Source organism: Natator depressus, chromosome 1 (assembly GCF_965152275.1).
Source record: "Natator depressus isolate rNatDep1 chromosome 1, rNatDep2.hap1, whole genome shotgun sequence".
Taxonomy (NCBI): Eukaryota; Metazoa; Chordata; order Testudines; family Cheloniidae; genus Natator; species Natator depressus.
This window is the reverse complement of record NC_134234.1, coordinates 163,791,462-163,817,011: the sequence shown is the minus strand read 5'-3', so window position 1 is coordinate 163,817,011 and position 25,550 is coordinate 163,791,462. Positions and strand designations below refer to the sequence as shown.

The following is a 25,550-nucleotide window of genomic DNA, read 5'->3' as shown; positions in this document are numbered from 1 at the left end:
TTTTTTAAAAAAAATTTTTTTGTTAGCATCCTACTTTGTGATGGGGTCCAACATTTGGTTTCCCACCAGCAGGACATTTCACAGATGTCATGACTTGAATTACTTATTGAAATAGGACTGAGGTTTAGGCATAAAGAATACAAATTTTTTGGCAGCAAGTTGCTAGCATCATGGGGTGTTTATATAGAACTGGCTTAAAGAAAAATCTGTCTCTAAATAAGACTGAGCCCCTTGTTTAACAGAGCTATATTGCTTTCATGCTAGCATAGAACAGTTAATAAACAGTTAGGAAAATACCTAATTAGCTCTGTGCATTTGTACTGTCCCAGAAAATATTTGTCTTCAAAAACAGAAGCACAGCTTTTTGGCTCTCATTTTCCCCCAATTCACTGTTTGATTCAAAAAGAAGGGAGCAAACAACAGCCAGATATGACAGTGGCTGGCGCACCCAGAAAGTGGGGGAGAGGGAACGACTTTCTGGCATACATCCATTGAGCACGTGGAAGTTCCTCGTCTCCAAACACTATGTAATAGCTCAACTGCTGGGCTTTGGGTTGGTGTCAGAGGACAGTACCTGATCCAGGCAGCGTGCTTCCCTCACAACCTGGTAGATTCTGTGCTGGGATTTCAATCAGGAAACAGTGAGACTGGCCCAGGATAAGACTCTTTTGTTGGACTCTAGACTGGGCCAAGACAAGATGCTCTGATGTAGGGGCAAGGCATTTTGAGCAGCTGGGCACTGGATGTGGAACACCTGATTAGGTGAGATCAGAGGAAGCCTGACTGCTTTCAAATCTAAATGCAAGACCTATCTGTAGGATAAGACATTCCCCCAGAAGCATTCCACACTTTGGGAGATTGGGTGGGGAGGAAGGAGAAGGTAGGATGGAAAGAAAAGCCTCTCTTCTCCTCCCCAGACACATACACTGGAGACAAAGGAAGCTGTGAGAGCACTTCCATTTCAGGCATACTCAGTGCTATCTTTACAACAACTGTTGTATGGCATTTAGATATGACCAAAGAGGAGTATTTCTGACAAAAAACTTTTGGGCCAAGTTTGTCCCTGATATAAGTCCATTGACTTCAATAGGACCAGTTAAGCTAGGGATTAATTTGGCTCCTTCCTTTCCCACTACACGCTGTCCTCCATACACACTCACCACAATATTTTATTGCCACAATCCCGATAAGCAGAATTTACTCATATGATGTGTCACAGCACAGAACAAACTTCAGGAAAGCGAGTGATTCTAACAATATAATTCTGAGAAACTGAAACCCAAATATGGCCTGTTACTCATCTGTGTATCTCAAAACACACAGTAACCCAAACCATTTGTTTATTTACATGGCAAAGATTTAACCAGAAGTAAAGTGTGGGATGTCAAGAACTACTGTTTCTACCGATTCACTTTAATCTCTTGCTTTATTATTTATTATTATTTCTGCCATGATACACCTTAAGGACTCTGATCAGGGCTCCATTGTTCTAGGCACTGTGCAAACACAAAGACAGTGTTTCAGAGAGCTCCCAGTCTAAGGTTTGCGAGATCAAATAAATAAAATTAAATAAAATGAAATGAAAAGACCTTCCCTGAGTAGATTTTGAAACCTTAAATTTGTTTTGTTATTTAGCTAATATCTGTGGCACATGCCTTTTCCTTTATAGGTGGGTGAGGTTTGCAACATGGGGGGGGAGGGAGGGAATGGTGTATAGTGAATATGTAGGGCCATATTCTACTTATCTATACTGTGGTAAATATGGAGTAACCCCATTGTAGTGAATAGGATAATTCCATATTCTCCCTAGTTTAACCAAGAGCAGAGATTATACCATGTAAAAGAAAATTGAAGGACCAAAATGAGGATGCGGGGGGCGAGAGGAACATGTATGTTCTCTATATAAAATATCAAAACAAAAACAACCTACCTCATGGGAGGGGACCCTTGCTGACCCCTTGCACCAATGGGGTATTTCATTGAGGAAAGGAAAGAAACACAGGAAGGAGAGCAACACAGGAAAAAAGAATAGAGTAAAAAGAGGCAATAAAAAAAAGGAATGGGCTAGACAGAAATGAGAGACAAAAGAGTTGGAACTTTTATAGGAAAATACCCAGATGCCAGGGTAGGTGTGTATTTTATTCTGTTATTTCTTTTTAAGTGTGTGCAGGCTTATTTAAACACAGAGGTTTCTGAACAGTCCATATGGTCATTTCTTTTTTCCCCCTTCCATCAGTTGCTGGCTTCATTTCTGCTGATCACTGCCTGCAGTATCTGCTCAGTGCTCCCCCATTTCTTTCCATCTCTCTCTTCTGGTGGCAGTGATTGAAATGTGTTACTTCAGTGAATGCTGGTTAGATTTTGTTGCCCTTTGGCCAGGCCTGCCCTGTTCATGGAAACAGGTGAGAGTGGGAGGCGCTATGTAATCAGGTGTTGCTGATGCAAGATCATGACTGTATAAAATTAAGTCAAATTTTATTTTGGGCCTCTTCCCCAGACCAATGGCAATGGCCTGCACTGGATTCCAGATGTTAGATATGTATCCTCCAAATGGCTGTTTGAGCAGTCCTGCTCTCACCCCATTTCAGGGGATCTTTAGGAAATGTTAACACATGTATCTTAAAAGTATCCTTTCAGGTGGTGGGTGCCAGGGTGGAGCTGCTGGGGTCACAGTTACACACATCCACTAGCCCACTGTTTCTTAAACTTTTGTATTGGTGACCCCTTTCACACAAACCACAAAGGAGTGCACCCTCCCTTATAAATTAAAAGCACTTTTTAAAAATTTAACACTATTATAAATGCTGGAGGCAAAGCAGGGCTTGGGAGTGAAGGCTGACAGCCTGCGTCCCCCCATGTAAAAACCTTGTGACCCTCTGAGGGGTCATGATCCCCAGTTTGAGAACTCCTGCACTAGCCATACCCCTCCAGGTAGGGGTTGTGTAGGTATTGGGGGCCCCCTGTTTCAGCCCAGGAGTTGTAATAGCTTCTGCAAAAGGGCTGCAGAACCACTACTGGCAGAGAGAAAGATTCTGTCCCTGCAACCCCTCTTTGCGACACAAAGCCTGTTCACTCAGATTGTGTGTATTTTACCCTATGGGCCTTCTTTCCTTCTTCACGCGGAGCCATAAATCCTGCCACCTTCTTCCCCTGCAGTCTGTGCCATTTGCATTTTCCCATCCTGAGTCTCCTTTTCTCTTGACTCTCTTCCCCACATCTCCGTTTTCCACTTCCTCTACAGAGTGTCTCAGTGCTGTGTCTCTTCTCTTTGACCTCCCTGCTGAAGTAGGTGTATGCCGTGAGCTCAGAAGCTGGCCCCTGGACAGGAAGGCATTCTAACAGCCTGTGGCTGGGGTGGGGCAGCAGGCTGCAGAGGGTTTGCAGGGGTGTCACTGTTTAGAGTGGACTGGACTTCTGCAGTGCAGAGGGGAGGGAAAAACACGTGGGGCTTGCTTGGCCTAATGTTCTTTACAGTGAGCTAGCAGGGACGCCTTATGCCAGGGGCAAACCAAACCAAGGGAGAATAATGGAAGCATCTAATAGCAAAAGCACCATATATGTAGGTATTTCTCTGGTGCCCTTTGCAGTAACTTGGTGCTAGGAAAGAGGATGCACTCTCTCCCCAGCCAAGAGAGAAAACAGTACTGGTAGTTTCCTCTGGGCTGCGTGACTCAGTCCTCCTTATTCTTAACTTATTCCTTTCTCTTTTTCTCTCACTTGCGTGGGGGTGTTGCTGAAACAAAGCTGCCAGTGCCTCCCTTGTCTGTTTTACATCAGCCATGGCTGTTAGACTCTTACATTATAGGCCAAATGCAAGGGGGGCAACTAGTGTGGATGGGATGGAGCTGATAGAACTTAAATGTGGGGAAAGGTGGCCCAGAATGAAGGGATGGGCCTAAAACAACCCTACAATTCTGTCTGAATAGGTGATGTGCAGTCATACCAAGGGTCTGATCCAGCACCTGCTGAAGTCAGTGGCAAAGCTCCTATTGACTTTAATGGTGCAGGATCAGGGTCCAAATGCCTAGATAAAAGTGAAAGAATATGGCCAAGTTGCTGTCTAGGAGTCCCACCTTCACATGGCTTTCCCTGCCTCCCCATAGCAAATATAGTGAATGTGGGAGTTACACATGTGCCTAGCAATGTGCCTTTATATTCAGTGAATTAGGGATGACTTGATAGGAGTGAGAGATGATTCACAATAGCCTCAGACAACAGATTTATGTTCCATGTGGTTAATACTTTGTATCTTTCAATTATGAAAAATACCAGCATCTTTTCTTCTTCTTCAGATGTTGTTTCCTGCTGGTATGATACAAACCAGCACATAATCTTTCTGTATCAATGAATTTGTTTGTCCTTAGCTGACTAACTCTTGTAGTTTGCTGTTTGAATAGTTTACACTAGTCTGCGTTATTGCTCTTATCTCATTAGGTAGAGAACATGCTGATTTCTTGGTGAATCACCGCAGGCTTTTAAAAGTTGTTAAGATCTGATTTCCCTGTTATGTTACCTTACAATGAAATGATTTTTCTTTAATTTGACGTTAATGTGTCAGGAATGTATCTTCCAGACACTTATGGGAGTGTTGCCACAGTCCTAGGCTGTACGTTTCACCTGTGCAGCACTTCACTGTATCTTTATACTATAGGCATTCAACTATTTTTTTTAAAAAAAAGTCAGCCTCCTACGTGAATAATTTATCCAGATAATTTAAGGTCAGTAGTTATTTCTGTTTAAGTCAAACTCTTAGTGCTTAATTCTTCAGTTTCTTATGAACTTGAATTAAATGGGAATTTTGGCTGTGAGAACAGTAGTCAGGTCCTTTTTGGGTCTATTTTTGTTGTAAAACTCCCAGATCATAGCATTCCCCCTCTGCTCCCTCAAAAAAAGTTCATGAATTTAACCTTTTATCTGCTTATTTCATTAATGTGAAGCTAGTTATACCTAGTGATGTGATTCAATCTAGTTACAAGCAATTTTCATGTTTCTAATCTAACAATTCAAAGCATTTATTTATCATAGCATAGAATGATAAAGCCAATGTTCTCTAGGTTGGTTAAGAAGTGGGCTTAGAGCACTTTCTGAATAAGGCAGAAAGCAAATTTCTAGGTCTATTTTTTTCTTCAAGATAGAAATAAGCATTTTTTATATCCATTATTAATTATTATATGGTGTGAAGGCCACTATGGTTCCCACCACATATGTCCTAGTATGCAGAGAAAAAAAAACCCTTGTAACAATAAAGCATTCCACCCACAATAATTACAAACACCTCCCCATACACCTTACCACCACCCACTCCTAATGTGGAAGTAATGTAGGCTGTGTTATATTTTCTGGAGCTCCAGGCAAGATACCATCTTCACAAGCGAGTGAGAAAGCATTTGTGAAAGTGTTTGTGATACTTCTTGGGGATACCCAGGGTTGTGTGAGGCATATCACTACCACCTGACCTTTGTGTGAGGAAGTTTTGTCTGTGCCTGCTGTGGATCAGTTCCTCAACTTCAGCAGCCACAGTCAACACAAGCACTGGCTTCCAGGCCTCTGGACCTTTCTTCGCAGGTCAACAATAGGCACACTCCAAGCCCTGAGTCCTCTGAGCATCTCCCTGGAGTGGCCAGCCTCTGATCTCCAGAACACTCACAATATGTGCAGGTCCTCTGTTCCCAAAGGTACAGTACTCCACAGCTTACCAGTTACATGGTAGAGTCTGGCTCCACTTAACACACAGCACTTAGATTTGATTATAGAGAAAGCAAGGATACATTTATTTAATAAAGAACAGAGATTCAAATGATAAGCAATGACAGTGTGGCAACTCACTGCTGCAGCACCTCCTGCTGGTCTCTCAGGGAATTAGCTCTTCCAGCCTCTGGAGCGCTCCTGCAGGCCAGTGTCCTGCTTGCCACTGGCCCCCATGTCCCTCCCAGATCCCAGTGCCCCTTTGTCCCAGGGTGCTGCCCCCAGCAGTACCCCCACAGTCTCTGGGTCTCCCCTCCCCAGGGAACCCCAACCCACTATCCCCACCTCAGTCTTTGGCTAATGCCAGTCACCACTGAGCCCCCACACACTGGGGTGGACTGCATTGTATAAGCCAATCATCACAGGCAAGGGGAGTTTGGACCTGCTGCCTCTGCCTACCTTTGAGCTGCCCCCTGTAACCCCAGTACTTATCCGGCCTTACACTAGGCTGCAAGGTTTCCAGGCTGGAGCTCCCCAGCCCTTCTCCACCTCAGGTACTCTGGTACACTCCCCAGCAGCCAAGCCCATCTCCCTCCACAGCTAAAGGAAACTCTCTGCTCCTGGCCCACTGCCCTCTTATAAGGGCCAGCTGAGCCCTGATTGGGGCGTGGCCACAGCTGAGCCTGCTTCCCCCAATCAGCCTGGGAACTGCTTGCTCCCAGCCACAGCCCTCTCCCAGGCCTGATTTCAAGCCCTTTAGGGCAGGAGTGGGTGACCACCCTCTACAAGCAGAAATATTAGAAACAAAGAGTTTTTTATAAAATCAAATCATAACATGCTTTCTAGAGCCTGAACTTAACTAACAAGACATTGTCCTGTCATAGAGAGCAAAAGCTCACCCAAAATCCTTCCAGTGTATTACAGGCGGGCTTGGCTGTGATCTTCTGTTCATGAAACAAGCACGTTGTCCTCTTGCCTCCTCAAGGGAAAGATCCAGAATATGTCTTTGTCCCTACAGTTATAGTCCAAAAATCCATTGTCATTACTTGCGAACAGGGTTATACCCTGTTGCTTGTGTTTGCCTGTCTAGACTCTCCCCTGGAGACTTTGCAATCACCTGATTAGCATTTTGCTCAGACAGTAAATCGGTGTTCATTGTGAAGCATACAATACTCAATTTACATGTAGACAGATACATAAACACATCTTGCCTGAAAAAACCTATTTCTCACCTTTTGGTGACCAGCCCCAAGTCACAGACCTTAAGAACATAATGTTCAGTATATAGACATAACTCCTTACATATTATCTGTACATACATTTCACAATGATTATGAGGAGCAGTGTGACACAGGCTTTCATTGGAGACCTTACGAGACATTCTATGGTGAACTACTATGTAGATACTAGGGAATCCCTATAACCCCCATGCCCTCTGCCAGTTGGCACCCAGAGGTCCCTGGATCACACACATACTTAAGTAAAACAATACAGAGAAGTCTTTTCCCCTCAAGCAGAACACATAGCGGTTGACTGTGGGAAGCAACGGAACCACTGGCTGAAATTATAAGCCATATGCTGATCCAGAGAAAGAAAGTTTTAAGATATCTTAGGCATTTCTCGGTGGTCCATCATCATAGTATCTGACAGCCAAATACAGTAATTAAAATTTGCATACTTGTCCCTAGTGGACTTTAATATTTGTCTCTCTCAGGTATGGTATATATTTCTAGTTTGTGCCATCTTGTTGTAATTCCCTGTCTTTGGTTAGTGCAGAAATGCCCTTGCATATCTTGAAATATACTCTAACAATGGTTAGACTTTGGCTTATCCATACCTCTTCCAGCAGTTGGCTTCACAAATGAACCCCTTTGACTATGTTATTTTCAGCTCTTGAGAGCTTCACTTTGGGCATGGTTAGCTTGTTAGCTGCATCATCTCAGAGGAATGCAGCTGTCTTCGTAGTTTGAGAACAGAAAGGTGACTTCTGTGGAAGGTCCAAGCCTGTTGAGAATATTTGTACTAGGGCTTTGTATTGAAACTGGAAGCAAACCTGGAGCCACTGGAGGATATGTTCTCGGCACTGTTTCCAGGTAGGAAAGTGATCTTATGTGATGTGTATAAGGTACAAAGAAAAGGAGTACTTGTGGCACCTTAGAGACTAATAGATTTATTTGAACATAACCTTTCGTGAGCTACAGCTCACTTCATTGGATGCATGCAGTGGAAAATACAGTAGGGAGATTTTATATAGACAGAGAACATGTATTTTCCACTGCATGCATCCGATGAAGTGAGCTGTAGCTCACGAAAGCTTATGCTCAGATAAATTGGTTAGTCTCTAAGGTGCCATGAGTCCTCCTTTTCTTTTTGCGGATACAGACTAACACAGCTGCTACTCTGAAACCTGTATAAGGTACAGTTTACTTGTTGCCTTAATCATCAGCCCCAACTACCATGAGTTATAATAGTTTAGTTGGCAGGCAGTTGAAAGTATGAATTACTGTGGCTAGATCATCATCCCGGAGGAGGGATGGACATAGTTGCCTGCTAAGCTGGAGGCAGAAGGAAGGTCATTTTCACTACCATTACTGTCTGGATTAATGACTAGTCCAGTAAAACTCAGATACTTGTCCTGCATTGATTATTTCTGCTCTTAATAGGAATAGACAAGGCAAGGTAGTGCACACAAGATGTGCGTGTGACTCTCATACAGGCACACAATAATGCTGTTTGTGGAGCACATGTGTATGCCACTTTGAGGGTACAGATGCCACATTCCACACGCTTGCCTGAATTTGGCCCTATGTAGACAGGAACCTTTCAAATAAACTACGTATAAAATTTGTTGTCATGCAACAACACCAGGCTCTTTTTTCTGAAAAGTTAACAAGTGTTGCAGTAGAAATGGTTAGTGAGCTACTTGATTTCAGTGCATGAGTTAAAAGGACTCCTGTTGTTGCAGAGGAAATGTAGAACATGAGGGAAGGACTGAGCATAGCCTTTTGTTGTTCAGCTGACATATGTTGTTTAATCATTGGCTGGTGCTAATGACCTGGAAGTCTGCAGCCCCATGTCTAAATGGGAAAGCTTAGGAATTAAATAAATATCTAAAAACACGAAGCAACTAAAGGGGTGACTGGGTTTTTACAACAAACTGTTTAATGAACCTGCCAACACAACAAATAGAACCAGTGCCTCTCAATGTGTAAAACAATGGCATCATAGAATGCATCCAAGGCTTTTGTTCGTGGAAGACACAAGTGGTTATTGTGTTGTGGAGGTAATAGAGAGAATGGTTTTAAGTGTATATTTTTAAAGAGATTGTCAAGGTTGACCAGGGGCTGGAAGCGGTGCTCTTTTTTATTTTTATTTATTTATATATTTATTTTGGAGTACATAACCAGCTACTTTTCCTTGTTTGGTTAACTTTTAAGAAACTTGTGCTGGAATTGTGACATCTCAAAACGTAAGCCCAATGCCATACGCGTGTCTAAATCACTTACAAAGGTCACATTCATGGTTGCATGTAAATCTGATCCTCAAAAACTTCTGAGCAAATAGACAAGAAGAAGACTAAGTACAGCATGTTCAGACTAAGCTTTCAAGTCTGCTTAACAGAAGTGTTTTCGCCGCTTTGATAGCCATATTTTTGCATCAACTTTTGTCTGTCATCCCATAAAAGGAGCTGGGAAAGCAATTAGGTCTCAGTGGAAAAAAGAACAGCTATTTCTCTGTGCTTGGCTGTTGTGCCCCAAACAGCTTATCAGTTGGTACTTACATCCCTTGATTTATTTTGAGGTTATTTGTACAAGGTCAGAGCTAATAAATCGTTGGTCTGTATGATGTCAACCATGCCTCCTTTGTTTCTTATCAGGTGGCAGTGAAAGTTATTGACAAGAAGAGAGCCAAGAAGGATACCTACGTCACCAAGAATCTGAGACGTGAGGGGCAGATCCAGCAAATGATCCGACATCCCAACATAGCTCAGCTGCTGGATATATTGGAAACTGAAAACAGCTACTACCTTGTCATGGAGCTGTGCCCTGGGGGCAATCTAATGCACAAGATCTATGAGAAAAAAAGACTGGAAGAATACGAAGCACGTAAATATATCAGGCAGCTTATTCTAGCAGTGGAGCATCTTCATCGGGCCGGGGTGGTTCACAGGTAAGGTAGAAATAGCTGCCTGTTAGAATTACCCAGGAGCATTTAAATGATGATTTATATATTTATTATTTTTTTTAAACTTTGATATAAAATTTTCTGTTCAGGTTTGTAGCTAATCTTGATGTTCCTCTTATCCTAGACAATAGTGAGCATCTGCCCACTTGAGCCCCAGCAAAGTTCTTAAGTATGTGTGCAACTTAAGTAAGCACGAGTAGTCTCATTGATTTCACACACTGAAAGTTATGCACGTGCTTTGCTGAAGCAGGGCCCTACTTCTACTCTTTATAGCTCGAGCTTTGCATCTTCAAAGCACTGTACAAACATAACTTGTCTTCCAGCCATCCCTGGAGGTAGGTAGGTATAGTCTCACTTTAAAGGTGGAGATACTGCAACACAGAGAGGTCAACTGACTTGCCCAAAGTCTCACATTGAGCTAGTAGTTAAAACTGAATTAGAACATGGTAGTTCCTACTTCTCTACTCACTCCATTAGATTGTGTTGCTTCCCAAAACTTCCACATGATTTAAAAATAAAAAAAAAACAACAGAATTTGGCACATTTCAGTCCATGTCACAATCTCTTCTGAGGATAAATCCAGAATTGGCATGGCAGGAGCATTGCAAAGAATTGAACAGAGCGCTGTTAGAGAGGAAGGATGATCTTGTTAAATATACATACATATGGGTTCAATTCTTGGCTCTGCATCAGATTTCCTGTGTGACCATGGGCAAGTCACTTAGGCCCAGGTCCTCCAAGGTATATAAGCTTCTAAGAGGATCTGGGCCCTAGTGTTTCTAGGTCTCAGTTATCCACCTGTCAAAAGGGGGATAAATATAATTCCTTTCTTCCACTTGTTGTCTGTCCTGTCTATTTGTGTTGCAGTCTCTTTGGGGCTTACGGTGTGTGTATACAGCATTTGGCACAATGGGGCTGATCTCAGCTGAAGTTTCTAGCATTACTGTAATATAAATAAGTGTGGGAAAAGTTATTTCCTCTACTGGTTCCATTGCAATAATTAGGTAAATTGAATGTACTGACTCAAGTTGAAATAGAGCCATAACATGGAGTATTGTCCTTGCCCTTGTGAAAAGTGCCACAATTGGTCTGGGCCTTGATTTTTTAAATTTTTTTCTAAAAGTATAGGCAGGAATTGAGGCAGCACAGTGTCCCTTCACACTACATTGAGGTCCACATTGTGCCCTTCAAGGATAAAAGTCTCAAGTGGGGGCTTTGGGCGAGGAAAACTGCAAGGATTTCCTCACTGAGATTCCTGTGTCATCTTTTTCTGAGGGGGAGGGGTTTGTGTGCCCCTCCTGTCCTCTTGTGTCCCCCTTGTGTCCCTCTCCTGCTCCAAAACCTGGCTGATCTCAAGGATTCATGGGAGGCCAAGGTTATCCATGAAGAGCCTCAGTGGTGGCTCTGGCCTCATCTCCCCTCTCTCAACTCCTCACCAGCACACATCAAAGGGAGTCATGCTGCTATGCACCATCTGGCTGCAGCGCCCCCAAAGAGGGGAGATATGACCTGGGGTATATTAACTTTTCCAGACAGGTTTCATGGGACTGAAAGGAGGAGGACTCTTCTGCACAGAGAACTCTCCAGAGGAGCTAGGGAAAGTGGGGGAGCTGCCCTGGAACTACCCAAATTCCCATCTACATGGAGGGGCTGAGCTCCATGCATGGACGTGCAGTTATAGGAGGGCACAATCTGTCCCATGACATTAGTCTAGTGTTTACTTAGAAGAAAAAGTGCCACCTACTGCCTGACTAGTACCAATATACTGCCCATAGCTTTTCCTTGGAAGTCTCCTATAATAGTGACCAAGTACTCCAAGTAGTGACCAAGTCCAAAGCTGCTTAACTGATACAATTTGGCAGGATCACAGTCAGTATAGTTGTAAGTATTTTCTGTTGAGGCTTACCTATTCAATATCTTGTCTTTCATTAAGAATGTGATATTTGGAGTATCATAAAGAGACAAGAAAGCCCACTGGAAGGATAATTAGAATTTGTTGCATTGGATCTCTGTTTGCATAAGAAAGAGAAATGCTAATAGCTGCCTCTGGAGTTGTCATTCAGCCTGTTGGGCTTTGGGCTATAGAAGCTCTGAAAATAGACTGCTCAATCAGAAGCATCAAAAAAGCAAGCAAGAAAGAAAGAAAGAATCAGTGCAGAAGTCTGATTCATTCTCACCCTGAATGCAATGACAATATTCTCTTGTTGTTGTTGTTATTTTTAAAACTGTTTCAAAAATAGCCGCACTCAAATCTATTCTGTGATCTGTGGGTGTTCACATTCCCTGTTTGATAAAGAAAACACAGCCGTTGGGATCTAATGTGGGCTGACATTGTTGGTGCCCCTTTCAGAACTGGTTCTTTTGATCATTCATCCTCTTGAATGGAGATGGGCATTTAAAGCAAATAAGTAAATTGTTGAATATTTTGTTCCAAAAATTCACCAAATTTGTCAGCTAAATTATTTACTGAATATATTCACAAACTATTTTCCCGGTTCTGTAAGCTGGGTGAAAAAAATTAGTTAAATAACATATTTGAAATATTATAATGAAACTCAGCTAAGCTATCTGATGGATATTATTTACCCAGCTCCACTGATTATGATAAAGTCTCGGTAGGGTGAGAAATCACTGATCTCAGGATCAGATATGGGACCCTGAATTCAAAGGAAATGTGTCTTTTAAGAGTATGGTGACATGCAAACAGTTTATAATTCAGAAACTCCAAGCAACCTCATTTATTTTAGAGATAAGTAAATTGCTTGTGTATATGTATTGTAAGTGATGTGTGTTGCCATAGACACATGCCTTCCTAGACCTTTCTGAGGCCAATACTGACTGTGAAGGATGTAGATGGTAAACTCCTCAGTGCAGGGACTGTCTTTTCCTGAAGGTGTACCCAGCACTGAGAACTCTCTAGCCGCTACAGGAATACAAGATAATATATACCCTAAATATAACTGTGTAAAAAAATTGTGGATCATTGTTATGATGAGAAGAGCTGGTTGGTTGTTAAAATTGTGCAAGTAGCAAGCTCAAATATGACTCAGATAGGAATCTTTATCTTTCCCTCTGACAGAAGAAAACAAACCCAAATGGCAGTATATGGTGAAGCTTTCTCTTTTCAGAGGGTGTTTACACAGGCCTTCATGCTGTCAAAAACCAGGATGAACATTAAGCCCCTTGGGAGCGTAATGACAACAAAGAAAATGAAGTGAAAGCCTGGGTGCTTGCAACAGCATCCCACAGGAAATTCTCAACAACCTTTTAAAAGTAATTTTAACAAAATTCAATCCTATTCAGTGCAATTACTGTCAGAATGTCAAAGAAAGGAATTTAATAATGTACTGGGAGCAAAGATAGCTTTCTGTATACCCTGTTTTTTCTATCTTTTTTCTTCATGGAAATATATTCAGACCTTCTGTTAGGATTGTGCAATTTAAAAAGATCAGAACTGTTGAAGACAAGAGAAACATATATGGATGGGAGTGGAGTATCTATATTTTTTCATCCACTGCCCCCCCCCCAAAAAAAAAGCACATTGAGAAAGAGTAGAGGTAGTGTCCTAGGATTCGGTTGTTTAGGACATCGTAAGATTCGTGCGTTGACACCCCTTGCTTGATGTGTTAGCTTTTATAACTTTCATCCTATTAATTTTAAGTACAAGTAATCTGGTGGCTGGTGCAATATTTATGACAAATCTTTGCACTAGAAAAGAATGTGTCCTTTTGAAATGCAAAGCTGGTTTGTCTTTCTATTTTGTGATATATTTCAAAGTTGCCATTAGTCATTCTCTGTTGGAGCACAATGTCATTAACAAACTAAGCATTGCTTTAAGGATGTTAGTCCAAATTCCCCTTTCACTTACATTGATACTGCCACATTGACTTCAATGGTCTTGGGCACAATGAATATTATTTGGTAACAAAAATGGTCTCTTTGAAATGTATATAAGCATTATAACTGACACAGATCCATGCAGTCTGCTGCCTATTTCACCTCCAGCTCTTCTTGTGGCTATAAAGTGGTTGAGGGTGGGTGGATTAGTGTTGGGTTGGTTCTTTTCTTATTTTGTGATGGAGAAGGTAATGCAGGATGCATACACCATTACTACTGCTTTGCAGCTGCCTGCTGATAACAAAACATTGGCTTCCAGCAATTGACTCTCTTCCCCCCACCTCTCATAAAAACATTGACTCTCTTCCCCCCACCTCTCATAAAAATAAAATGCAAAAGAAGCCTGAGTTTTGCTGTGTGACACCTGCAATGGTAGTAAATATTTATAAACTTATTTTAAGCTGCCCAACTAATGACTTGAACTACTGGCTGGAATAAGGCTATCAGAAGTTGGCCCTAAAGTTATGCAAGAAACAAACAAACAAAAAAACCAAAAGAAGGAAACGTATTTTCAAAAACAGGGAATGATGACAGCATGTTCGTAGTTTCACAGCGCAGGAAAATATAAATATACTCTGTTTCTCGGTATTACAGTAACAGAGCTTGGTCTGTGCTGAAGGTCTGACCATTTCTAGACCTTAGTAACTAGCAGTATTGCCAGCACCAAGTGTTGTCTCAGCCCGTGCAAAATCAGGAGATTTCAAAAAAGAATGCTGGGTTCTTTTACTTAAGTCTCCTGGTTTCTGAACCTGGAGGGTGCACCCAGGCCATATGTTCAAGCTTTTCACTCATGAAGGCTGGAAACTTACTTTTGTGTAAAAACAAACAAACCAAAACATGAAAACGGATATTTTCCCATAATCTTATGCCACCACTCCAGGAACCTGGACTTTAAGGAACACACCAGAAAGCGTGAAACTCATGCCAAAATTGCAAAAGTTGCAAAAATTGCAACATTGACCTTGATCTTGCAAAGATTTCTGCACATGCTTAACTTTACACACGCTGGGTAGTCCCATTGATTTCAATCAGGGCCAGATTGGTTTCTGTGTCCCTCCGTAAGTTGTATATGCGCTGTGTGTCTTGGCCATTTTAAAAGCACCCTTGGTCAGAGTAGATTAGATGTGTGTTTATTTTTATTTTTGTTTTTTACTTTCTGTAAATCAGCACAATACGTTTTCCTACTCTCTCTCTCTCTTACAAATACAGCTTTGAGTGTCCTCAGTTCAAATGAATTATCATGAACCGTCTCAGCTGAAGATATAATTTGGACACACACATTCACTTAAAACAGAATTAACAGAGCAGAGCAAAAGAAAACAATACAGAAACTTCAATGCAATAACAGTCAATCCTGTTCCTGAAGGGTGAGCCCAAGCCAGGCATAAAACCAGCTGTGATCAAACAGAGATAAATAGCATGTCAACTCCACCTCTCCCAAGGCACTGACCTATTCATTCACTAATATTCTATTCTGTAAGTGCTCTGTCTGCTAGGAAAGGGCCCCACACTGACTGTGTGGCTCTTTTCCTGAAAAATTTCCCATCATTACTAACACCACTGCAGCTCCATTGAAGCATCAGAGGTCAAATGCCAGAGACTGCCTGGAGCCTTAAGCACCATGTTATCTAAAGCTGCTTAGAGTAGGTCTGTGTGGTATAAATGCTGGCGGGTGCCTTGTCTATGTTAATGCTAACACTCATACAGCATAAGCAATGGTGGGATATCTTCCAGCCAAAAGATATAGTGTAGACAAGGCTCCTCTGGGGTACTCTGCTTGCTTCTGCAGCACCTCAGACATAATTTACTTGATGGGAAAGGCGTGTCTAACTAATTGGAGCCAAAGTTCACTTGTTGGTAGATAATAAGCTGGATGTTTTTAAAAGTCATTTTGTTGTTGATTTTGGGTTCATCCACTGAGGTTAAAAAAAGAAACATGCACTCACTGGGCCTGATCCAGCATTTCCTTTGGTAAAACCCCACTCAGTTCAATCACTTTTTAAAAGTGATATGCTTGTAATAATCTAAAATGGAATATTAATGAAAAAAATCCTTGTTGGGAACTATCCCTTTGAAATATAAACAGACTATAGGGACAAGAAGGGGACCTTACCTCAGTTACTACCACTTTCTATTGGCCATATTCCTTTTAAAATATTCTCCAAACGTACCCCTCTCCAGATTTGCTATATTGTTGTCAAAAAGACTGATGCCAAGGGTGTGTATGCATCTCCTCCATGCATATTGAACAGGGTCATTGTACACCAAGTGGGCTTACTCATTCACATGCTCAGAGTCCACATCCCTGAAAGCAAAAATGACTGTGGGGGTCTGGCTTGATTTGACAGGGAGGTGGGTGTTGCTTTGGTTTCTGATTTTACTGGTTTGGGTTTTTGTTCTTTATTTCAAAGAAGGATTAAAAAGAAATAGAGCAGCTGTCAGGTATAAAAGAAGCAATAATCATTTCCACTGTCATAATGCTGAATTGTTCACCAGGTAAGGGCCGGTCTACACTAGAAAATTAGTTTGACCCAGCTTCGTCACTCAGGAATACGAAAAATCCACCCCCCTGAGCGATGTAGGTAAGCCAGCCTAAGTCCCCATGTAGGCAGTGGTAGGTCAATGGAAAAATTCTTTCGTCAACCTAGCTATTGCTCTTGGGGAAGTGGATTAACTACAGTGATGGCAGAATCCCTCCAGTCGCCGTAGGTAGTTTCTACACTTCAAACGCTAGCGTTTAAAGTGTAGGCAAGCCCTAAGCAGAGATATACTGATCTAGTTCACAGTGCTGCATTTTAAAAAACTTTCAGATTAACAAATTAGTGGTACATGTGGACTACTAGATCAGTTACCATTTACCAGTAAATCTGTTGAGAATGCAGACATATGGGTAAACAGCATGGATTAACCAGGTCTGACTGCACTCTGTGGTACAGCCTGTCTATTTTGAGCTACTTTATTTTTCTCTCTGTCGATGACACTTTTACTTTATCTGTTTTTATTTTTCTTAAACTTTATTTCTTTTACATGTCTTTAATTGTAAGTATTTTTAGTCTTTCTATTCTTTCACTCATTTATCTCATTATTCTAATTACCTTTGTGGCTTTTTTATTCCTTCTGTGGGCGTTTTGCCTGCTTTTCACTGATTTTCAGCTTTCATTTCATCTAGCAATTTTCTCTCCTTTTTAAAAATCTTACCTCTTTCTCGCTAATACTTTGTCTTAATCCTAAAACTTCCTTTTAACTTCCAAATCATTTCTCTCCCTGTTCAGAGATGTAGTATTGTCTAGTACTGGACAATTCACTTTACTGCATGAAATTCTGTTTGCTTCTGCTGATTTCATACCAGATCAACTTTTTTCCTGGTGCTTTGCCCCTGTTAATTCCCAGTGGTCAGTATCTACCTGGTTGTTAAGCATATGACAGCCTCTCTGAAAGTCTGTGTGTACAGGCTATCAGACAAAGAAGAAATGAGATGTAGATATCTAAGGCCCAAAGGGTAAGGGCTATAATTTTGGAGAGGAGACACTGTATTCTTTATAGGTTTCAGAGTGGTAGCCGTGTTAGTCTGCATCAGCAAAAAGAACGAGGAGTACTTGTGGCACCTTAGAGACGAACAAATTTATTTTAGCATAAGCTTTCGTGGGCTAAAGCCCACTTCATCAGATGCATGCAGTGGAAAATACCGTAGGAAGATATATATATATACAGAGAACATGAAAAAATGGGGGTTGCCATACCAACACTAATGAGAGTAATCGATTAAGGTGGGCTATTATCAGCAGGAGAAAAAAAACTTTTGTAGTGATAATCAGGATGGCCCATTTCAAACAGTTGACAAGAAGTTGTGAGTAACAGTACAGGGAAAGTTAGCATGGAGAAATTGTTTTTAGTTTGTGTAATGACTCATCCACTTCCAGTCTTTATTCAAGCCTAATTTAATGGTGTCCAGTTTGGAAATTAATTCCAGTTCTGCAGTTTCTCGTTGGAATCTGTTTTCGAAGTTTTTTTGTTGAATAATTGTGACTTTTAGGTCTGTAATTGAGTGTCCAGGGAGGTTGAAGTGTTCTCCAACTGGTTTTTGAATGTTACAATTCTTGACATCTGATTTGTGTCCATTTATTCTTTTGCATAGAGACTGTCTGGTTTGGCCAATGTACATGGCAGAGGGCCATTGCTGGCACATGATAGGATATATCACATTGGTAGATGTGCAGGTGAACGAGCCTCTGATAGTGTGGCTGATGTGATTAGGTCCTATGATGGTGTCCCTTGAATAGATATGTGGACAGAGTTTGCAACGGGCTTTGTTGCAAGGATAGGTTCCTGGGTTAGTGTTTTTGTTGTGTGGTGTGTGGTTGCTGGTGAGTATTTGCTTCAGGTTGGGGGCTGTCTGTAAGTGAGGACTGGTCGGTCTCTCAAGATCTGTGAGAGTGAGGGATTGTCCTTCAGGATAGGTTGTAGATCGTTGATGATGCACTGGAGAGGTTTCAGTTGGGGACTGAAGGTGATGGCTAGTGGCGTTCTGTTACTTTCTTTGTTCGGCCTGTCCTGTAGTAGGTGACTTCTGGATACTCTTCTGGCTCTGTCAGTCTGTTTCTTCACTTCAGTTGGGTATTGTAGTTGTAAGAACGCTTGATAGAGATCTTGTAGGTGTTTGTCTCTGTCTGAAGGGTTGGAGCAAATGCGGTTGTATCGTAGAGCTTGGCTGTAGACAATGGATCGTGTGGTGTGGTCTGGGTGAAAGCTGGAGGCATGTAGGTAGGAATAACGGTCAGTAGGTTTCTGGTATAGGGTGGTGTTTATGTGACCATCGCTTATTAGCACCGTAGTGTCCAGGAAGTGGATCTCTTGGGTGGACTGGTCCAGGCTGAGGTTGATGGTGGGATGGAAATTGTTGAAATCATGGTGGAATTCCTCAAGGGCTTCTTTTCCATGGGTCCAGATGATGAAGATGTCATCAATGTAGCACAAGTAGAGTAGGGGCATTAGGGGACGAGAGCTGAGGAAGCGTTGTTCTAAGTCAGCCATAAAAATGTTGGCATACGGTGGGGCCATGCGGGTACCCATAGCAGTGCCGCTGACTTGAAGGTATACATTGTCCCCAAATGTGAAATAGTTGTGATTGAGGACAAAGTCACAAAGTTCAGCCACCAGGTTTGCCGTGACATTATCGGGGATAGTGTTCCTGACGGCTTGTAGTCCATCTTTGTGTGGAATGTTGGTGTAGAGGGCTTCTACATCCATAGTGGCCAGGATGGTGTTTTCAGGAAGATCACCGATGGATTGTAGTTTTCTCAGGAAGTCAGTGGTGTCTGGAAGATAGCTGAGAGTGCTGGTAGCGTAGGGCCTGAGGAGGGAGTCTACATAGCCAGACAATCCTGCTGTCAGGGTGCCAATGCCTGAGATGATGGGGCGTCCAGGATTTCCAGGTTTATGGATCTTGGGTAGCAGATAGAATACCCCTGCTAGGAGTTCTAGGGGTGTGTCTGTGCAGATTTGTTCTTGTGCTTTTTCAGGGAGTTTCTTGAGCAGATGGTATAGTTTCTTTTGGTAACCCTCAGTGGGATCAGAGGGTAATGGCCTCTTTTTATGTAAGAAAATGCTTTAAGTGTCAAACTAAACTCAACTTTAACCATGGAACCATGTCCACTGCTTCCATACTTCATAACATCGATCACTATTTCTGACTCTTGTAAGGAAACAGTTGAGAATGACTAAAGTTGTTTCATCATTTCAGACGCTCACCCAAAACATTTTATTTCTTTCAGAGACTTGAAGATAGAAAATCTGCTGCTAGATGAAGACAACAATATCAAGCTTATTGGTATGAAACTCTTTTGACCATTCCAATAATTGAAATCTGTGCCATCATATAAAGGGAATTTTTGAGTCCTTACAATCCTCCACGTGACAACACATAATGGTGTTACAGAGAGATGCTGAGGGAGTGCAAATAGCATCCAAGCTGTTGCTGAAAGCACCCCGTGAAAAACGTTCCAGTGAATTCAGATTTATTTATTAAAGGCCTGATCCGGCAGCCTTTACTTAGGCAAAGCTGCTATTGAAATCAGTGGGAGCATTGCCAGAATAAGGATTACTGAAGAGACCCCACAAAAATCATTTGTTTTACCTTGTTAATTTCATATTTATTAAGTGCTGGATTCTGCCCCCAGATGCACATGCTTCTGCTGAAGTCAGCAGGAGCTGTGCGCACACACAGCAGCTGGCAACATTTGGTCATCTGTTTATATACAGTAAACTCATTTCCAAAATCAGATGAGAAATTGATTTAGAAGCGTGTTTAAAAAAATAAAATCAACAATGGACTCTTGATTGTGTTAGGGCACCCATTGTATGCAGTGCTTAATTCATTCAAGTCCTGCAGACATTGTAGATTAATCATCTATGAATATATTCTTTTCTCACTGCCTGTGTGAAACTCCCATTTATGTTAATGTGGGCATTGAAAGGAAAATATGCCCCTTATTAAAGAACATCTGTTTATATTTATTTCCATGCCTACACATTTTACAGCAGCAGTATCTTTAGTTGTCTGCTTAGAAGCTAGATTCTTTCTTTCACCCTGTCTTTGAAAGAGAGGTTTCGTCATCTCATACTTGATGAAAAGTTTTGACTAAACTTAGGTCAAAAGGTGCGCCAGGTCATCTAGATGAATGATACACATCTCTGTGCAAACAAGAAGGGATATTTTAAAATATCCAAAATCCACTTAGGAATTCGGTGTTTTGAAAAATGGCCATGAGTGGTTAGTCACTACATTTTAGTGAATCAAGTAACTCTGGAAAGATAATAGCAAAACAAAATGTTGCATTGCCTCAATTGCAGGTCAAGAGGATATTGATACGTTACCGTGAATCATTCATCAGTAATGATGGATACCACCCATTATCTCAGTTTAGCAGCTAAGTGAGACCAGATGGTTTGTAACACTGTAATGAGAACATCTGATGGATTTAAAGAATTTCTATAACTTTCTTGTTATTCGGTGTTTGATTACCCAACAGTACATACACTTGACATCCAAATACAGACACAGTCAGATGATTCATATACAATATAAAACTGGTGTGCCAAAACAAAAGAAAAATTTTCCAAACTGTTTCCACAGACTTACTTGCTTCAGTTGCATAAGTAAGGTGGGTGGTGTGGAAAGGATAGGGAAGGAGATGTTTAGATCTTCCTTAGACTAGCTAGCATTAAAGTAAATTGTCCTCTAGTCCTCACAACTGACAACATCTTAACAGTAGCAGATTGTGCTCAGTATGTGTTTTTAAAACAAGGCAATTAAATCCCATTGTCCAACTGTATACGTTATAGAACATAAAGAGCTTTTTATTAGACTAATAGTTTATTAGACTAAAAGTAAAAGCAGATTTACGGTCAATCCAAACAGCTCTTGTTTCAGGTTCTCCTTTTCTATCAGGAAATCCTTGGATTTAATTTTCTTGAGAAGGCCACCATTTGATGAAGCAATCCAAAACAGATATGAGTTATCTTTTAAGTTATCCAACAATTTGTTGGCTAATGTGTCTCCTCTGAACAATTCTTTATATGACACCTGTAGTGATTGGTCCTGATACCTTAGTGACACCAGTTCAGGGCAACTGCACTTGTATTCCCCCTCTATCGTCCAGCAAGGACGTCCACTTTCAGGCTTCCGGCTCCCCAACTGTTGACTCTCTTGGGTGGAGACATGTGTTTCTCTTCCTCTTGACGAGGGTATTTCCAGGCCACACAGCTCCCTGCCTTCACTATAAATTCCCTAGCAAAGTCAGGCGTCTAAGCCAGCCTGCTTTACTTTTCTCTTTAGAAAGAGTACACAGTGTAATTGCCACATTAGTTACCACACAGCTCTTTCTAATCAAGCACATTTACTCTTAAGGTAAAAGCACTACAGAGAAAATGGATTAAAAACAATAAAAGAACCTACATGCATACTAATCAGCTTACCAGAGATCACCCCCTCACTCTAACAAGGCTTCTGGCTGGTGAACAGTCCTTCAAACCTTAACCCCGGGGTTTTCCTGTGGTTACCCGTTCATAACTCCTTTAGCTCAGAACAAGCACTCCCATGAATCTGTGAGTTACTCCTTTATTTCATTTGGGCCTTTTGATCCTGGGAATAGGTGATTTGTAGACACAGGTCCCATCCCCATGGTAAAACTCAAAAGATCAGGTCAGGAGGTAGGCATTTGCATTTCCCTCCTCCCAAGTATTTCCTAGGAAACCTACTCAACTAACAGCTCGTTCTTGTCTTAACCCAAGAGTCCTTTGAAGCTTATAACGCTTCCCAAGGTTTGGATTAGTCCTGTGTCTTAGGCAAATTACATACAATCCCATAACAACACAAACGTTTTTAATACAATGAGCTCCTAAGTTACTTAAACTTAATTCAGTAAGTCCTGGATATTGCAGGAAATTGTCATACCTCTTACAACACGCAGACAAGTATTTCTGAAAATTTTGTTCTGAAACCCTTATGGCAGTGGTTTTTAACCTGTGGTCTGCGGACCCACTATGTCTAAGATTTCCAAAGGGGTCCACACCTCCATTCGAAATTTTTTAGGGGTCCACAAATGAAGAAAGGTTGAGAACCACTGTCTTATGGCCTTGATTCGTCATTCCATTGGAACTACGTTTTGGGTGGAACAGAAGAAAGGGACCACCGGGAACTGGTTGCAGCTCCCTGATTCAGAACCCCTGGCCCTGGTCCAGGTTAGGGCACAGAGGCAGCTCTAACTTACACCAAGTGGAGGATTGAGTGTAGTGGAGATCCCTGTCCTGCCCCGGCCATGCCCTCACATTTCCCTTAAAGGAACTCTTCTGTGTAGGGGAAATTCTCCACCAGCTGTCTTTGGCTGGTTGAAGGCTGACGTGTGTTGCTTGTGCAGCACAAAATGGCCACAGTGGACAAGAGAATCTGCCCCTCCTGGCTCCCCTGTGCACTCTCTCATTTAGATGATACATGATAATGAAATGTTTTATATCTCCATAACTATGGAAGGTCTCTCAGCAGAGGCTGTCATTGAATGGATGGCTCCCAGCAAGGGCTTCTGAGTGGCAATGAGTCTGATTTGGAGAATTAAGCTCTCCCTTGTATGCATGAATATGCAGAGATAACTTATGTTAAGCTCCTTGGGGCAGGGACTGCAGTCTGATGTGGAATAGGACTCTGGGAATTCAGTTCCCATTGGAATGCATGAGTAAACAGGAACTTTCAAAGTCAGATGAATGTATTAGGTCATTGCTCTTCAATTAACCAAAACATTTTTTTTTTTTTTACTTTGACCAACATAAGAGTCATATTCTGTATTAGGTGCCAGTGTGCTTGGCATTATACAAAACACAGACAAAGACAGTGCCTGCCCCAAGGAACTTAATACAAGTTATCTCAGTAACAGAACGCCTCTGCTTACTCATGCATACAAATGAGAGCTTAATTCCTTGAGTCTGACTCCTATTCTGCATCACACTGCCAAAATGATGGCTTCTGATTTTGTCAGTTCTTTTTTGCTCCGTATTAAGATGATTTAAAGTAAGTTGTTAGTGATTTGTATTAGGTGCATTGGTTATATTCTGTTATATATATTCCTTTTATTGCATGAAGTGTCGCCCTTGTCAGCTGCTTGCTAAGACTCAGATCTGAGAAGTGGGTTTTTGAGGTCTTGGTGAAATAAATGTGCTTCTCTGTAGCCAGCAGCCCTTGATCACAGGTATCTGATAAAGACACAATCGTAGTGCGAGTTGTGGGGCTTGGGGCATTCTTGGTATCACAGGTTGGCATTCTGTTCAAGAAATAATGGGCCAAAAGCAGCTCTTGTGTAAGTGGATGCAACTCCACTGAAGTTGCTGCAGCTTTGCCTGCTTGCACAAGAGCTGAAATATCCCTTAAGTTCTTATATTAAATGTCTGAGAGTACTAATGGCCCTGTTATTTAGTAACATTCCCATCACTGTAACAGTTAAGTTTAATCAGTAGCCCATATGCTGAGCTCAGTATTGTGTTCCTGAAGGTGTTACAGCATAGAAGTGTAATGTGATGGTTCCCTGGTTGAGCATTAACAGGAACAGTGGGGGAGTTTCACCATGCCATAATATTTACTTTGAGGAACCAATCATGGTCTTTGATCTTAATTCTGCAAACAGCAAAGGTTACAAAAGATATTGGATAAAGACAATACCAGCATTACAATTATCAGTGTTTGTGCCAATTACATTCTCTCATTAAGATCAAAAGTAAATATTTATTTAAAAGCCCACTGCATATACTACCAATATTTTAGCAAAGAGCTTCTTCAAAAATGTAGACCAGAAATAATCTGGTCCAGTCTATGCACAAAATAATAACACCAACAACAAGAATATTCAGAAGTATTTGTATAAACTCGAGGGATAAGTCATCTCTGGCAGGGATGATTAATCAGTATCCAGACAGGGTAGGATTCCATCAGAGGCAAGGAATAGTGCCAACCCTTCTTTCAGTTTTAACAATGTGCTCCTGCAGACTCCCTCCGGCACATTTTGAATGCTCAAATGTAGGGCAGTGTACCTGCATTCTGTGCTTGCCTTCCTCCCAAATAGTCAGTCAAGTGGAAAGTATTCATGTGCATTCACTTAGACACTTCAGCTCACATGGTAATCTTTATACTTTTATTTTTTCCTAGGCATTATTCAGTTTTCCTGTCTACATTGATTTCATTTAAATCACCTTGAGATCCATATGTGTTGTATGCATTCTGGGAATTTGTAAGAAGCATGAATCAAATAAAAACACTCAACTGGAAATGGAGACTTTACATGGATAGATCGCATATCACTAAGGGCTACAAATACATTACTTCAAACAAACAAAAACCTAAACAAAAAAAACCCAATTTTTTTTCCACCCATATTTTCCCCTATTTGCGATTTTAGAGTCAGAGTGCTGACTCTGCAACCTTGTGTTTATATATTACCACCACAGCCCTAGAAAGCAAAACCTCTTGTTAAGGTTGACAGCTCATTTACACCATTTAGTGGAAAAGTTTGAAGCCGTAACATTTAGACTTTGCCTTTTAGCAACGTTTTGCAATAATATAAAATATTGGACAATCTTAAAGTCATCTTCTGCCCCAGACACATGAACACACAGGCCAAATTCTGCTCTCAGCTGTGCTCATGCAATACCCATTGAAATCACGCAGTTGCAAGTGTGCATCTGACAACAGAAAGTATCCTAAGTTTTGTTTCTCCAATAAATTAAAAAATTACTTGACAAAAGCTTCTACTCTTTCAATCCATAAAGACAGCAAACTCTTGAAAGTTTCTTTTTCAGGACGATTTCTTCTTATGGCAGTAGTCTGCATATGTCTGGAAAAACTGTGCTCTTTTCACTAATGTTTCAGTGCATATGTGTGTGAACGTGTGTGTATGATCTAGTATTTCCTTCATTTTCACAGACTTCGGCTTGAGCAACTGTGCGGGTATCTTGGGTTACTCTGATCCATTCAGCACACAGTGTGGCAGCCCGGCCTATGCAGCCCCAGAACTTCTTGCAAGGAAAAAATATGGTCCCAAAATAGACGTTTGGTCCATGTGAGTTATGTAGCTTGTAACAGCTAATTTTTTATTTTTATTTTTTTACTGTAGCTCATATCAGATATATTAAAGTGTTTGGTTACCGTGATCAACCAAACTCTCTAGGAGTAGCATGACCCACTGCTTTATGGCCTGGGGGACGTCTGGATTAGAAAATGGACTCTATTATATTTTATATTTATT

The 25,550-nt window shown here is 41.4% G+C and overlaps 1 protein-coding gene across 1 annotated transcript in view; it reads left to right on the top strand.

Annotated features, from left to right (window-relative positions):
- HUNK (hormonally up-regulated Neu-associated kinase) overlaps positions 1 to 25,550 on the top strand; it is an 88,172-nt gene that overhangs the window by 21,694 nt on the left and 40,928 nt on the right. The window contains exons 2-4 of the mRNA XM_074970776.1: positions 9,563 to 9,855; positions 19,539 to 19,594; positions 25,229 to 25,364. Of these exons, the coding sequence (XP_074826877.1) occupies positions 9,563 to 9,855; positions 19,539 to 19,594; positions 25,229 to 25,364 (485 nt within the window). The remainder of the gene's footprint in view (positions 1 to 9,562; positions 9,856 to 19,538; positions 19,595 to 25,228; positions 25,365 to 25,550) is intronic.